General features: G+C 32.2%; 1 protein-coding gene across 1 annotated transcript in view; it reads left to right on the top strand.

Moving 5' to 3' along the window:
• The window catches only part of LOC115888979, a 29,977-nt gene that overhangs the window by 1,225 nt on the left and 12,688 nt on the right, over positions 1–16,064 (top strand). Inside the window, exons 2-3 of the mRNA XM_030908878.1 lie at positions 12,065–12,160; positions 13,346–13,471. Of these exons, the coding sequence (XP_030764738.1) occupies positions 12,065–12,160; positions 13,346–13,471 (222 nt within the window). The remainder of the gene's footprint in view (positions 1–12,064; positions 12,161–13,345; positions 13,472–16,064) is intronic.

Raw genomic sequence — 16,064 nt, 5'->3', positions numbered from 1 at the left:
ATTATTTCTTGATAATATGGCAACATAGGTAGTAGATTAAATTTACATGAAAGAAAATCCAGAAAAGATCCATTGGTTCTCAAAATTTAAGCAAAAAAACATTTTTTGTTTAAATTTTCAATATTACAGTTGAGGGTTGGAACCTTTGGTGTTACACAGCAAAATAAAACACTAAATCTAGAGCTAGGATTGAACCCGGTACTCTCGGGTAGTAGGCAGACAAACTTTACGATGTGCCACATCCGCCACTCTATCTTCAATTTATTATTTATAATTACTTTCATCTTATTAATGGTTTTTAATGAGGGATATGATCTTCTTTGTGTACTCGCATATACAATGTAAAATCATTTACTTTATTTTTTTGACTCAAATGGGGATCACATTATTTTAAAGAAATTAAGTTTATCAATATTAGTCATCTTTATTTCTGTAATAATTAGGTATAATGACTTGGCAATTGCACAGCACCATAATTATAAAAGAATAATCTACCAGGAAAATAAAACACTAAATTACCACAATATACACCAAAACACTTTACTTTTGCACCGGACGCGCGTTTCGCTAACCAAGATGCAAAAATAAAGGGTTTTGGTGTATTGTGGTGATTTAGTGTTTTATGTTGCTGTTGTAACACTAAAGGTTCTAACCTCTAACTGTAATAATCTACCATTTCGATTATTAAGTAAATCTAAACAGCTGCAGCGCCCTTAAGAGTAAAGTTTTTTAATTAGTAGAGAATATCATATCGTGCAATTGCCAAGTCATTACAATTACCTATTACAGAAATAAAGATGACTTATGTTGATATTAACAATTTATAACAAAATTGTTGAATTTGTGCTTAAAGAAAAATCAAATAAAATAAACTGACTTGGTTTTACATGAAATCTCACAACTTTTTATAGTGGAAGAATTGTGTTGCGAGACTTGGCATTTTTTACATTCTATGTTTTTAATGGAATATCGTTTTTTCGATTAATTTCTGGCTATCGTCTGTCGAAATTGACCTTTTTCTTGCAGGACAAACAGTTGTTTATATATTTTGTTACTGCAACTTATTTTCTTTTATATCTTTCTTATTTGAAATAAAATTGTGTGTGCACTATATACGCCTGTTTGATGTGGAACTTCTAACAGCTATTAAATTGAAAGATTTGAAGGACATGTTTGAAAAAGTTTAATTTGAAATGTTGAAAAAAAAATATTAAATTAAAAATGAATAAATAATTTGATTCACTTTCACAAAATTTGTATTAAAATGACCGTCTGTCCCTCTGAGAACTCCTTTGGGTACCTATATCCGCGTGCAAAGTTTGGTTCCAATCGACCCATAATAGAGGCATCGGTTCGAAACGTCGAGACCGTGATCCTGTAGCCCATCCGCAATTATGCCAAAATCAACCCACATTTTTCTTCAATATTAAATTCTTAGTCCCACCCTGATGTAGATGTAAACGAAACGTCGCGCGTTGTATCCAACTTTGCCGGGTGGGACCGTGTGCACCATCGCTCACATAGCCTACCCACCAATCTGGTCGGGATCGACATCAAATTTTGACGTTTCTTATGTCAAAACTAACTGTCACAGTGACACGTGTCGTATTGACACGGTCAGTTGCCCTGGTCCAATCTATCGACACACCAAATTTCAGTTAAATCGGACGATTTTTTCGCCTATTGATGATGGGGTTTTATAGTGCACAAAATGTCGTTAAAACATAATGAAAAGATGTAAAGTTCTTTGAGCCCATCTACATTCTGAGTTTCAGCCCTGTAGCTCACATAGGGCCAGAGAATACCATCTCAACTTCCTCATTGGCTTACCACTTTTTCGATCATTACCACTTTTCGGGACGCGTTTCGTGGCGCTAGCTCGTGTGTCGCGGCCTTCAATTTTTACTCCCAGCCCAGCGCTTGTAAAGACTTCAATAAAAAGCAGAAAACATAGAAAATAATTAAATAAAATCTGTCCAAAGAGAAAATACATGACAGTGAGAGTTGTTACTATCTATAAGACAAGACCTTCATGTCGTATTAATACACAAAAGTAACACCATATTGACCATATATAAAGGAACTTGTTTCATTTACCTATGTGCAATACAAGGGTAACACGATAACACGTTTTTATGCATCCACGAGTTACGGAAGTTTTTTACGAAAAGAGGGTGCCATAGATTTTAAAACGTTTTTATTTGCGCTTTCGTGCATCGTACATTCAAATATGATTCTCGGAATTTCCTGATTAATTTAATGTAGCTAGCTAGCTGTCATATTAACATTTTTGAAAATTGGATAAACAATATAATTGTTGCGAATTTTGCGGCGTCATATTATTTTTCGCAGAAAACGTACGAAATTTGTATGCATTAAAACGAATGAAAATTAAGCTTAATTTCATAAATTGTGTTTTCTGTCATTTTTGATGACTTATTTATTTTATAGCCAAAATTATTTAATTAGAGCTTGATATTTGATGAAAATAAAACTATCTTTATCTGTATCTGTTAAATAGTACTTAAAGAATAAAAATAAACCATTTTGAGCTATAACTGTCAAGAAGAATTTATAGTGTAGATAATAAAATGATATTTCAGAAGGAAAATATGTAATTAAAATACGATTTTATTTGAAATATATTTACAACTATTATATACTATTCTAATTAGAATTTCACTCATTTATACGATTATTAGAATTCTTACAAAGTCTCTACAACGATACAGGGAAAATTTCGACCAACATCCTTAAAATGATAAGTGAATAGTGAATTAAAATGACAACTACCTAGATTTATCATCTTTGTACATTCGATCAAAATATTTTCTCTCATACCAAAATCGTATACACACACATTATCTTTCCGTCAGCATAAACTTTCGTGATTTTACTTATAACAAGTTGACAAATTGACAAAAATATTAACAAATGTAAATTTCTGTTTCTGTGCAAATTCCAAGTATCATATCATAATTCATGTTTATGTTTTTTATTATATTTATTTTGGGATTTGAATAAAACGATTTTAAATAATATTTTTAATTATACTATGCTTTGTTTTATTTAATATAAATTATAGCTAACTACAAAAACAAATAGAAACTAATTTTCTAACTGTATAAGATGTCATAAAGAAAAGAGATACTTCATATTTTTTTTTCAAAACTCAATATAACAATTTGGTAAATGCATTCTTTGTAAATGATTTCAAAATGTTATTAAAAACACACAGCTCAGCCTTCTTAGAATGGTGTATGAATAAATTGTATTTGTTCAAGACACTAAATTAGCTATTGTTTTATTGTCTTCTTAAATAAGAAACATTTAAATTTTAATTATCCGTATTAGGAAATTTACCCCTAAAGAATTTTTTTCACTTTCATAAAAAGGCGATATTTCAAATTTAGCTTTATTTGGATAATAGCCTTGTATATGTATTTTTAAGAAAAGACAAAAAATTTAAGAAAACAACAAAAACAATCTTATTAATAATATATCCTAATACTGAAATTCTAAATAATTGTTATTTATAAAAAACTTTTTTCCAAGATTTTATAATAAAATGAGTCTTCAAATTGTTGACGAATATTATGACAACTAGAATGTTCCTTAAAACAAAATACCAACGATCTTAAGAGTCTGTTCGGGTCGCTCTCAGGAGTCGGATAAAGCGGGTGTATGGCCGCAGGAAATATATATTATATTTCAGAAATCTGCCAGACTTAGCCCGATCCTGTCGTGTTAAGCCACACCTAAAATTCCAAACACACTTGCTTTGATTAAGGCTTGATTAAGTTTTGCAGAGCTTCAGCATTTGCCATAAAACAGCGAGTAATTTGTTATATACCATATAAATTATATATCACAAAACTTCAATCTATTTCCGTATTGTAATGGAATTTTAAATTGTCTTTATTTTCGAGAAAATTTAGTCCAAACATAACGAATATTTTGTTGATGTTTGATCATCAAAATCTTAAAAATAAAGAAGTTGCCTAAAAATGTGCTGCAATACGGATATAGGGTACCTTTATCTTTAATTTCCTTCTTCATTTGTGTAAAAATACCTAGCCAGTTTTACATAAAACGCAGGGGCGGATACAGGAACTTACTTTAGGGGGGGGGGAGCAAAATAAAAAGTAATGTACAATATGCTTCTTAGGACGTGATTTTTAACCCAAAAGCCTAATATTTAACACAATTTATAGATTTTAGGGGGGGGGCGGGCCCCGCCTCTGTATGCGCCACTGAAATAAAACGTTAAATGCCGAACGCTTATTTTGCTACTTTTTCGGACTAGTGAAATGAACTCTTAACTGTGTTATCTATTAAAAAATAAATTTCTATCAGTTTTTAAAGATTTAGATAAAAAAGTAAAGTACCTTTTATGGCCTACTCTGGTTTCGCGGATTATAAACCGCAATCTGCAGCTATAAATAGCCTACCGACTTAGCAAGTGTCTAAAGTCTATGTCGATTTTGATTCGTACCACCGAACAACTAGCATGATGTAGTGTTAAGACGTTAAACCGTCCAAATTAAGGGCCCGTCCAGACGAGCGACTCAGTAGCGCTACTGCGTGGCGCCACAGAGTGATTCACATTGTTTTGTTATTATATCACATATATCTTCAAGAAGGCGTTCAGATGAGCGATTTTGTGTCGCAAAGTGGTGCGTCAGTGGCGATCGGTCGCCGGTCCCCGCCACGAATTGCGACCATCAATCGCGTGTTCTCGTCCGGACGGGCCGCTTTTAAATTAGTCGGCATCCCGCTTCACTACTGGGTGTACATTTTTAAATGAAAAATGGCTTTCGACACAGATCGATTTCTGGCGCAGCCAGTTGAGTGGCCAGGGGTGGAACTCTGTAACGATATAGCGATCGGTAGCGATAAAGAATACTGATCTTGGCCGTACAAACTGAACGGCAAGCGACAGTATTCTTCATCGCTATTTCGTTACAGAGTTCCACTCCAGAATACGCCACATAGCAGCGCTTCAGCGAGGCTGTGAGCGAGGCGCAACTGAGTCGCTCGTCTGGACGGGCCTTAACTTTTTATCTAACGAACGTAGCTTAATGATATGGTTTCGCCTGTGTGTCTGGTGGCTGCGTTCAGGCGCGACTGCCGGCTACAGCAACTGCGTTCCGCTTGTGGCAGTTGCGTCCGGACGCAACCGTCGCGTTTTTAACCCTCCGTTTGGTTATACTAGACTTAGCAGTGCCCTGTGGCAGTACCTAATTATTGAAAATAAGTTATAAATAAAAAGATACATGCTTACCGTTTTTTTCTATCAATACACCTATTTTCTCCCATATTGCCTCTTTGATAGACACATCTTTATATTCCCGTTGCTCGGGATCATAAATAGCACTATACTTCCTCACTTCGTCGATTAATTTTTTATCCTCTATAGCAGAAAATTTTGGCGCCATAATTATAAAAGACAGGCAACAACGTGGCGAGTTCAACGTCTATGCGGCTACACTGAGACACGTCCCAGTGTACCTATTCTTGACCATCGTTCGCAACTTTGCGTATATGCATCACGTGTATTGTTATATGGATTTGAGATGAGATGCGAGCGGTCAAGAATAGGTACCCAGTAGATCGGCAGACGCATGCCGTTGGACGTCGGACAGTACGGCTGAGACGCACAAGCGGAACCGGTTATAGAGCAAATCCTGAAATCCATTTATTTGAGGTATGGATTCGCTTGTGCCTCTGGCGGTTGCGTCCGGACGCAGTACTGACATAGCTGGCATGTTACATTTAAGTGAATGAGGAAAATGCATGTTTTTAAATAATGGTTTTAAAAAATAGTTCATATAATTACAAATTGAACAAAAAAAAATCGTTGATATCGGTTATAAATGCCTCTAATATAAAATAATTAAATATTGTTAATTTAAATGGCGGGGCAAATGCTCTCTACCGCGCCTTGCCGCTGTGACGTCACCCGCCGTTCTTCTGGTTGAGTGGAGCCAGACGCGTGTTTATTTTACACAGTTTGCTTTTAAACGCTGTTGAATCCGAGTCAAAATTTTAGTTATTTGGGTTAATTAATACATAATTAGTAATTAGTGATATTTATAAATAGTAATGGATGAGCGAAAACAGAAAAAATGGTCCAATGGTCCATGAGAAGAGATGAAAAGAAAAACGTTAAATTATCCTCTATTTTTACGATTTATTGTTGTAAAGATCATTTTGATGTAAGTTCATATATTTATGTATATTGTCTTACATAGGTATATGAAATTTGAATGCACAGGGTTATTCATTATATTTTGACACCCACATACAGCCTTAACTGCAAGTTTTAGAAGAAAACATTAAATAAAAAAGTTGCATGGTTTTTCATATACTCTCTTTTAAAATTAATTCTAGATATACAGGGTGTCTCAAAAAAGGTGGTCCAGAAAATTGTAGGTATTTTTCGCTTTTCAACTGTCAATATTTCGTAAACATTTGAAGATAGGTATAGAATATTATACATGAAATATATCTAGAATATCTAGAAATTTCCGAAGAATCCAAAAAATATAGGGTGTTTCACTTAAAAAAGTAACTTAATGGCGTTTGCTTATGGGACACCTTGTATAATATTTTCATTACTGATAAACAATTTATTTCCTATAATTTCTTAAAAAAAACAATCTTTAAAAATAACAAAGGTAAGGGGGTGTCAATATATAAAAAAAACTTTCTTTTTTACGCTATGCTCTGGAGTTACTTTTCAACGTACTAAACAAATATTTTTGTCTCTTTTCACTTCTACATAACCTACAGCATTATCTCCATACGTCTCCCTACCTGATCTGAAAAATAAGTTTATAACATTAATATTTATAACTATATAAAAGTTCGTAACAGTACAGGTACCTAGTTATACTTAAATATGCCTCAGTACTACAAAGAATAAATGTTACATACCTCTCTGTTTTTTTCCTCGTAATTCAGCACCAATAAATTGGGAATTTGTATTTATAAAAGCAGCCAACATAAAAGCATCGACTTTTGGCATGTTATCTGATTGTGCTTTTACAAACCCGGAATCTGCCATTACTTAAAAAATTCTCAGAACACATAACACATACAAATAATAACTGCACAAAAAAGCATAAAAAGCTCCTTCAATCAACGCTAAAAGCAACAAAAATGTCTTATTACGCCACCTAAATACGTACATAAACGGAACACGTCTGGCTGCTGCTGGCCATCGCGCGTCGACGAGAACGGCGGGTGACGTCAGACCAATAGAATATCGTTTCAATTCTCGAGGCGTCGTTTGCGTTGTCCATAGTATTATAATGGCCCGTTTTATAAAATTGTGGTACTGCTTTCAAGAAAAAAGTTTTTTTTTGCATTTACACATATTTATTCTAATAAATTGAACAGTTTCTGGCGAAAAATAAAATATATGCATCTTCCTCATTAAGAGTTTTTAAATATTTTAAATCACACACGTCCTAATTTGTTTCTCATTAGGAATGACGTAAGAACAATAATTATTAATCCTAGCCAAATATCTAAATATTAATTAACTTTGAAAATGGTTTAATTGTCAGTAAACGGCCTTTAATAAGTTAATATTTATTTTTACGTATTAATTTTTTTAAAGTGTGCCTAAAATCACATTTCAAAGTAGATAAAATATAGGTTGATTAATCGGGTGCCATGATGGATTAGGTAATAGATTTAATTCTACTTAGCTAGTTTTTTAGTCACGGGTTAGATAATTTAAAAAAATCAAAAAAATGTAATAAAAATACAATTTTAAAATAACATAATAGATAAACTAAAAATTAAAAACATTTACAGTATGGCATAATAATTTTGAACTTGTTTATAAAATCAGTGGCGTCCGATGATTTTTTTTTTAGAAAAGGAAGCGATTCGATAAATGTAATAAAAAAAAGCCGAACAATATTTTTGTAGACCTGCAGACATCCGAGATTATACAGGGTCCGGCAACAGTGCGTCGGGCATTTGTAGCACCTATTAAAATAATTTTTCTTCCTTTTTTTTTAAATGGAACACCTTGTATATTATTTTTTGAATAGATGGAGAATTAAGAAATAAACATTTTTTGTATTTAACAAACAACAAACAAACAAACAAAAACAATTTTTAATGGTTTCGCAGTATGATCGAATGTTCGAATAAAAATGGCGTCAGCGGCGATGGCTATGAAATGAAGATCGCTGTCATTTTTATGTAAATCTATATGGGAAATGTCATCTATGTTCATTTCATAGCCATCGCTGACGCCGTTTTTATTCGAACATACGGTATTTGCTGTTTTATATTTCATATGGCATTTTCCGCAGTAAATTTTTACCAAAGCCACCTAATGATTTTTCTCTCGTATTTTACCGTTGTAAGAGCCAACCGTTGTATGAAATAATACTGCGCGTATCTGCAAAACCATTAAAAATTTTGAAATTCTTTAAATACAAAAAACGTTCATTTTTTAATTCCCCATCTAATAAAAAGAATAATATACAGGGCGCAGTGGCGTAACAACAGACTCACGGGCCTGTGTGCAAAAATTTTACCGGGCCCCCTATTACACCTACAATACTTATATAGTAATCTGAATAATATGCACTCATATTTTAGGTTAGAAATAACATTATCAAATTAATTTTTATATAGTATTATTTATTACTGCAACACAGAATATGTAACCCAAAACATATAAAATATCAAATAAATAAAAAAATAAATAAATACAAAACAAAAAACCACAACAAAACTAACTAAATTAAAATAAACAATGTAAATAGGAACATGAACATGTTAAAATTCTTTTTTCCTTGCTTTAGCATGGGCGAAAGTTGACACAATATTACCAATGTCTATTGTAGGAGCAACTTTATTTTCTATTGAAATAATTGCCAAAAAAAGTGGCAGTTTTGGGCACCTCTCTTAACTCAGCTGCCTTATCGTCCCCTTAATACAACCATTAGGTAACTAGAGTTTTTGTGATTTTGAGTTAACTAGTTTGGCCAGTATAGTTTTTCATGCTCTTTTTGATGCTACAACTAGCTTAGTTCTATTTCTATTCGATGGTACAGAAATCCAGTGACAACAGTGAAATTCCAAATCCAGTGAAATACAGTGGCCGGCCGTAGCTCCAGGTGGCCGGTCGTAGCTCCAGCGTTAGTGTGTCGAAGTTACTGGGTTCGCTCCCCAGCCAGTACGGTCGCTTTATTTATTTAAATAAAAATATTTATTTATTTATATAGAGCAACCAACGAGCCGCCACCCCAAGGAAGGCAATGGCAAACCACCTTGAGTATATTTGCCTTGTACAGCCTCTCAAATAGTGTCGTTCGGATTCGGTGATAAACTGTAGGTCCCGTGTACTTGTGAAACACTGATGACACACATCACATGGCACAAGAAGAAGAAGTTTGGCCAGTATAGTTTTTTCATGCTCTTTTTGATGCTACAACTAGCTTAGTTCTATTTCTATTCGATGGTACAGAAATCCAGTGACAATACAGCAAATTTCCTTTTTTGTCAAATTTAATGCTCTAATGAAAAATCACATATTTCCAGTTATTTTTATTCTGCAAAATAAACAGGAAAACACAGCTACAAAATTGCACAAGAACAAGTGTAAAGTAATAAGTTATTTTCGCGATAGCGTGTGCTAGTTAAGTAGTTAAGAAGACCTGTGATAGATAAGAATTTAGTTCAGGATCGCCCGATTCTGCTTGATTCGACATAGCATGTGATAGATATGGAAATGCGGTGTGCCCGTGTGCTTCGCACTCACGACACATCGGTAGTTACGCCACTGACAGGGCGTTCCATTTAAAAAAAAAACAAAAAAAAATTTTGTATTTTAGAAAGTTTGGCGTAGAATTTTAAATATCTTGTATGATTTAAGATTGCGATATTTATAGCAAAGTAAGTTTATACTATTTAAAGTAAATACCTAATATAGTTTTAATTTCAGGACAGTTCTTGTATTTTCAATATTTTTTTTAGAAAAACTGAAAAATATATATTTTTTATTTATTTATTAATATCTCTGAAACTATCGACAAATATTTACTCATATTTTAGAATCATATAAAGTGATCTGAAAGGAAGGTAAAAATTCAATAATATACAGGGTGTTCCTACTAATAATATTAGTCTATTCCAACAAATATACTTTCAAAATAATTAGATTAGATTCATTGTAGATATCAAAATAATACATATTTTTGTCACTAGACTATTAAAATATGTAAATATATTTAAAATGTATGACAATTTGATATTGAAAACATTGTTATAAAAGTGCAAAAATTAAACCACATATAACATTAAGCTTTTTAATATAAAATCTGTTCGCTGAGAGGATAAGGACGACTTCGACAGACCACATCCAAAGAATGACAGAAAATACAATCCACTGAATTAAAATGACAGACAGTAACTGTCACGTTACTTTTTTCTCACGTCGGACAATAGGTTTCAGGCAATATACGTATTGGAAAATTTATGATGTTGTTGATACCAGTTCAGTGCTATTAAATTGTGACAAAAATGAAAATCTTATCAGCTGCGGTTTAAAATTAAAACCTATGTGTTGTTAACACCATCCATCGTCATAAATTATGTTTCTAAATTAAAAATCTGCGTCTATTTACGGTATAATCTTTATTAAATAAAAATATAACGAGTAATATAAATCAGTCTGTTGATAGGTTCATATTTTTGAACTAGACGCTTCGTCATAAGTTTCCAACATATTTTTAGAACATTTTATTATAAATATAATTTTATTTAATTTCTAGTCTTGTCGATCCAAAATAATATCTTAAAAACATTTTAATAATATCTCTTTATTGAAGAAGTCTGGTGATTTGACGGCGACGTTTCTAGCGAAGTAGCATCTGCCACAAATCCGGTGGCTCAAAGAAAACCCAAAACACCACTAATCCACCACCAAAAAAAATCCGCTTACAAAACAAATCTCAACTCGACAAAACACGTCTTTATCACCTCTCAGTTAAATTGCAATAATTAAAAATCCTTGATGGCCAGATTTTCCATAGAATGGAAACTCGCATTTGATATTTATCTACCGTATGATCCAAAAAAAAACGGCGTTCAGTTGGCTTGGAAATCAACATCGATGACATTCCCCATATAAAATGACAGCGATCTTCATTTTATAGCCATCGCTGAGGAAACTTCTTTTTCACGTCAAATGAACCAATCAAAACAATAAATAGCTTTTCAACACTTATTTCTAAGTTACCCCTCTAATTCGATTGGTCTCTTATTTTCATGTTTCAATTAAACGTATTGCTTATTTATCAAAAAAATATTTTCATATATAAATGTTCCTATAGGTATAAAGATCCATTTAAAGAATAAATGATATTGACAGTGGACGTCATTATTTTTTTCCATTACATTTTTTTGGATAATCGTCTGTAAAAATATTATATTCCCTCAAATATGGATGCAACTTGATGTAATATGAATGTTGAAAAGGCGATTCTGGATACTATTATTACTTACTATACAGGGTTGCTGTTATGTACGATCGATTATTAGGTAAAGTATAGGCGGTATCGCAAAAAGTTAAATACAAAAGTTATAGGATTTTTAAATATCTATTAGCGAGTAATAAATTCATGTATACAGGGTCGGACATAAAGTCGTGGCACATCAAAATTTTAATTTTTTAACGGTTGATTTGAGGTACATTGTGTGTATTTCGATTTTTGCATAGAATTGAAGGAAGAATTGAAATATGCAATAATATACAGGGGGTTTAAAAAAAATGAAACTTTGATGTGTCTCGACTTTATGACCGACCCTGTATACATGAATTTATTACTCGCTAATAGACATTTAAAAACGCTATAATTTTTGTATTTAACTTTTTGCGGTATCTTGTATATTTTACCTAATAATCGACCGTTTCCATACATAAAAGCGACCCTGTATAACATACTTTTATTTAAAAATAAAGATCTCGGGTGCCACTCTGTAGAGGGTTTTCTCATTATTATTTTCGTTTAATAATTGCAACTCTTTTCAGGTAAAAGAAAAAGAAAACGAAGAAGAATTATAAAACGAAAGCAAATTCGTCGAATGCCAACCCCCGACAGTGATTTGTACATTATTCCAGTTACAGGTAACTATTAGCAATACAACATTGTAAATCACATTTGCTCCACGATTGCAATGTGTTTGTTTAGTAATGTGTGACTTTAGTAATAATGATATGTATCTCTGTTAAAACATAAATAAATTGAACACTACCATTAGAGCCAATTTAATTAATATTATAAACTAATCGAAAAAAGTTAAGGATATTGTGTTTTCGCTAAGAAGAAAATTTTTCAGAAAAAATGTGTTATAGCTATTAATACCTATGTCGTTTGTGTTTAAAAAAATATTGTTTCTAAACATAAAAAATTGTACCCAAACAAATAAAAAGCATTATCATCAAAAAAGTATTTATACATTTAATTTTTGTTTAGAATAGAACTTGTTTGGGTGCTGCTAAGCGGCAGGTTACGATATTGTGGTTATTCTGTCATCGATAATACGAACAGACGTCATAGAGGAAGCAAATCAAGCCAATGGGTTGGTTCTTGGCGGTGCGCGACAGATCGATGTGGCTGACCGATTTAAAGTCACCTAAAGTGTAATTTCTAGACTTAAAAACCGATTTAATGAGACTGGATCTCACTGGATCTCACTGGAGTCATGGAGAGGCATAGGGAGGGTAGACAAAGGTCGACAAATATGCTAGGGAGGACCGAAGCTTACTAAGAGGAGCTCGTATGGATCCTGCAATAAACTACACGTTGCTCAGCCAGGACCTTTTGGCTGCCAGCAGGGTACCTACGTATTTGTCCTCAAACGGTCTTAAATCGATTAAAAAAGCAGGTTTACATTCCTATAGGCCTATAAGACGACCTCCGTTGGCCGCGAGAGTCAGGTTGAGGTTATAAAGCTCAAAGTTTGCTCTGGTGTAATGAAAGAGCTAACTGGAATGATGAGTGGCATACTGCGATGTGCAGCGATGAAGGCCGCTTTTGTTTTCGTACTGACAGACGTACAGTTCGTGTGTGGAGACTAAGAAATACAAGACTTAACGACCGAAACAAAAATTAAATGTACATTTTTGATGATAATGCTTTTTATTTGTTTGGATACAATTTTTTGTATTTACAAACAGTATTTTTTTAATAACAAACGACATAGGTATTAATAGCTATAATACATTTTTTCTGAAAAATTTTCTTTCTAGCGAAAGCACAATATCCTTAACTTTTTTCGATTAGTTTATAATAATCGAATAATAATTTAGAAGGACTACCAGTACAAGTACGAACGACAGAAGATGTAACGAGAAGATACGAACGAAGCGTTTCTAGTTTATCGACAAAGAGCCAAGTCTATATAGTTCCATTTCACGCACTTCCTCCAGATTTTGGTAAGTTTAAAACCAAATAATTTATTTTATATCTCTATATTAGTTCCTCTTGCATTACCTTTCTTGGTTTCGAATTCTGACAGTGCATATTACGCCTTCACTCGAACGAAACCTCCCTATTAGGCATTAGCCCCCCGCCTGCGGATTTGGCCTGCAGCCTTGGTCTGCGACTGTGTTTATGTGGCGGACCAAGTTTATGGCAGGCTAAGCGTTTGGCGGAATGAACCAAAGGTGGCTCATTAGCATATTTGGAAAAAACATTTTTTTACGAATAATTTGGTACCGCACACTTGGTATTTTGAGTCAAATTGTCGATATGAACCGCTTGTTACAAATTCAAATAAACCATATTTATGCGAAAATGTCAAAAGTTGACATATGATATGTTATTCTATTCAGAGTGTCATTTTCTATCGAATAAAGTAAAAAAAAATATCGAGGGTGTCATTTAAAAATAAAAAGTTGTAGGCATTTCCGGTGAAACAGGAAGTGACCAAAAACAGTTGAATACGTCAATCAATAGTACCATACCAAATCTTGTTTTTAATCTGAAATCTAAAAAAATTATAGGGGTTAGCCACTTTTGAGACACACCCGGTATAAAAACTGATATAATATGTCGAATTTTGCCCCAAACGAGAATATTTAATCGGGCAAAGATCTAATCGGCATACTAAATCGGCTGGCCAAGTTCGCAGCCTAAAATACGTAAGTTTTGGTACTTGACAGGCCAACTCTGTGGACTAAATCTACAGGCCAAATCTTCTGATGTATGGTGCAACTGAGTATAAATTTGTTTTGTGGTAGACGCATATTTATAATTTTATATTAAAAAATGCCACGTTCTACATATTAAAGTAAACGGGTGCCCATTTAAAGGCGCTACATTATAGCAAAGTTTACAGAATAAATATATTCTGTTCATTACATAATTATAGTCAGTATAAAAGAATATCCCAATATTCAAAATATATATTAATATTTAGTTATTTAATCTATTTTAAACCCAATTTAACGTTTAAACTTTATTTAATATAGCATTAACAAGGATTAAGAACAAACGAAATCATACCTAATGTTTGGTATTAACTTGCTTATAACAATAATACGTGAGAATATACGTATCACAAATATTTTTCTATAAAATCACGTAAACAATGTAGCTATTCATTCAATTACAAATTAAGTGATTTCTTAATTGATATCATTCACTTAAAAACAAGTAAATGTTTTATCGACAAATACAATATAAATTTCGCAAATATAAAAAATCTTTCCAATCTCAGATAAAGCGATGTGTCATAGGCCTCCAAATCGGCTAATAACAATAAATTTGTGGCAAATCATTTGTCCTGAAAAATACAGACTACGTTTTTTATTGATTTGGGATCGTTATCAAAAGCATGTGATTTAATCTAGAGCTATAAATCTTCAGAAATATAATACATACTTGTGGCAAAAATATTTTTGTTGTGAATATGCACGAAAAATTTATATAGTAAAGATAAATTACAAAATATATGTCATAATAATAAAAAGATAAAAACCGTTGCAGTTTGCAAAAAAAAGAAAACAATACTAAAAAGTATCCAAATTTAGTGTAATAATTTTTGTAAATTTTATCAAACTATTTTTTTTATATAATAAATTTTCTTAATAATTTACAAGGATTTGTATAATATTCAGATGACAACGGATATATACAAATAAGTATGTAATGGAAATACTCCATTATTTTCCAATTTTACGTATTTTATAATGTATAAAGTTTCCATCGCATATTTCATTAAATTATTGTAAATATCAGTCTGAAATAATTAAAAAAAAACATTATATGTATAATTATTTTATTAACTTGAATTCATCATATTTAGCATAGGTATATCTGTAAGGCTGCATAACGCAAAAGCATGATACAAAAGCAAGTATCATATACAGGGTGCTACAAATTCGCGATACGAGCATTGTTATCTCGGAAACCATAATAGATACGAAGATGGTTAAATTGGGGCAAAGTTGCGCTTTTGGTTGTTTATCAAGATGCCATCAAAAAAGTTTTAAAAATTTCAAGGATTGCTGAGTTTTTTGAAAAAAATAGATTTCTTTGAAAATTAATTTTTTTTTCCTGCCGTTACTTTTTAGAAGATCAAAAAACTAATTCTGATAGCCACTTTATTAGGGCTATCTGATATTATAGTATTTTTAGATTTTCGAATTAGCTGATAATTTGTGAGATACATAGGCCAACTTAATTTTTTTAAATACGGACCTGCATTTTTTATTTCAGTTTTTGAAAGAACTCAGTGTCCTGAGTACAATGATATGCCTGCATACAATGATTGATACTTTTTTTTTGTTTTTGGTACCTTAACAACAACAAAACTATTTAATTATTATTTAAAATAATTTCAAGTCCAAGTCTGGTTTTTAAAATTATTCTGATTATATTCATCGCAACAATTGATCAGCGCTAATTAACAATGAATAAGAAAAATCGAGCCAATTGAAAGATTCAAATAAATAATAACCAGGTCAGCAATTTAAAAATATTATTTTCAACTTTTTTTTATTATGAATTTGAAATCTAAGTGTA

The sequence above is a fragment of the Sitophilus oryzae genome, unplaced genomic scaffold, assembly GCF_002938485.1.
Source record: "Sitophilus oryzae breed Bouriz unplaced genomic scaffold, Soryzae_2.0 scaffold_810_pilon_pilon, whole genome shotgun sequence".
Lineage (NCBI taxonomy): Eukaryota > Metazoa > Arthropoda > Insecta > Coleoptera > Curculionidae > Sitophilus > Sitophilus oryzae.
This window is presented reverse-complemented; position numbering and strand designations above follow the sequence as displayed.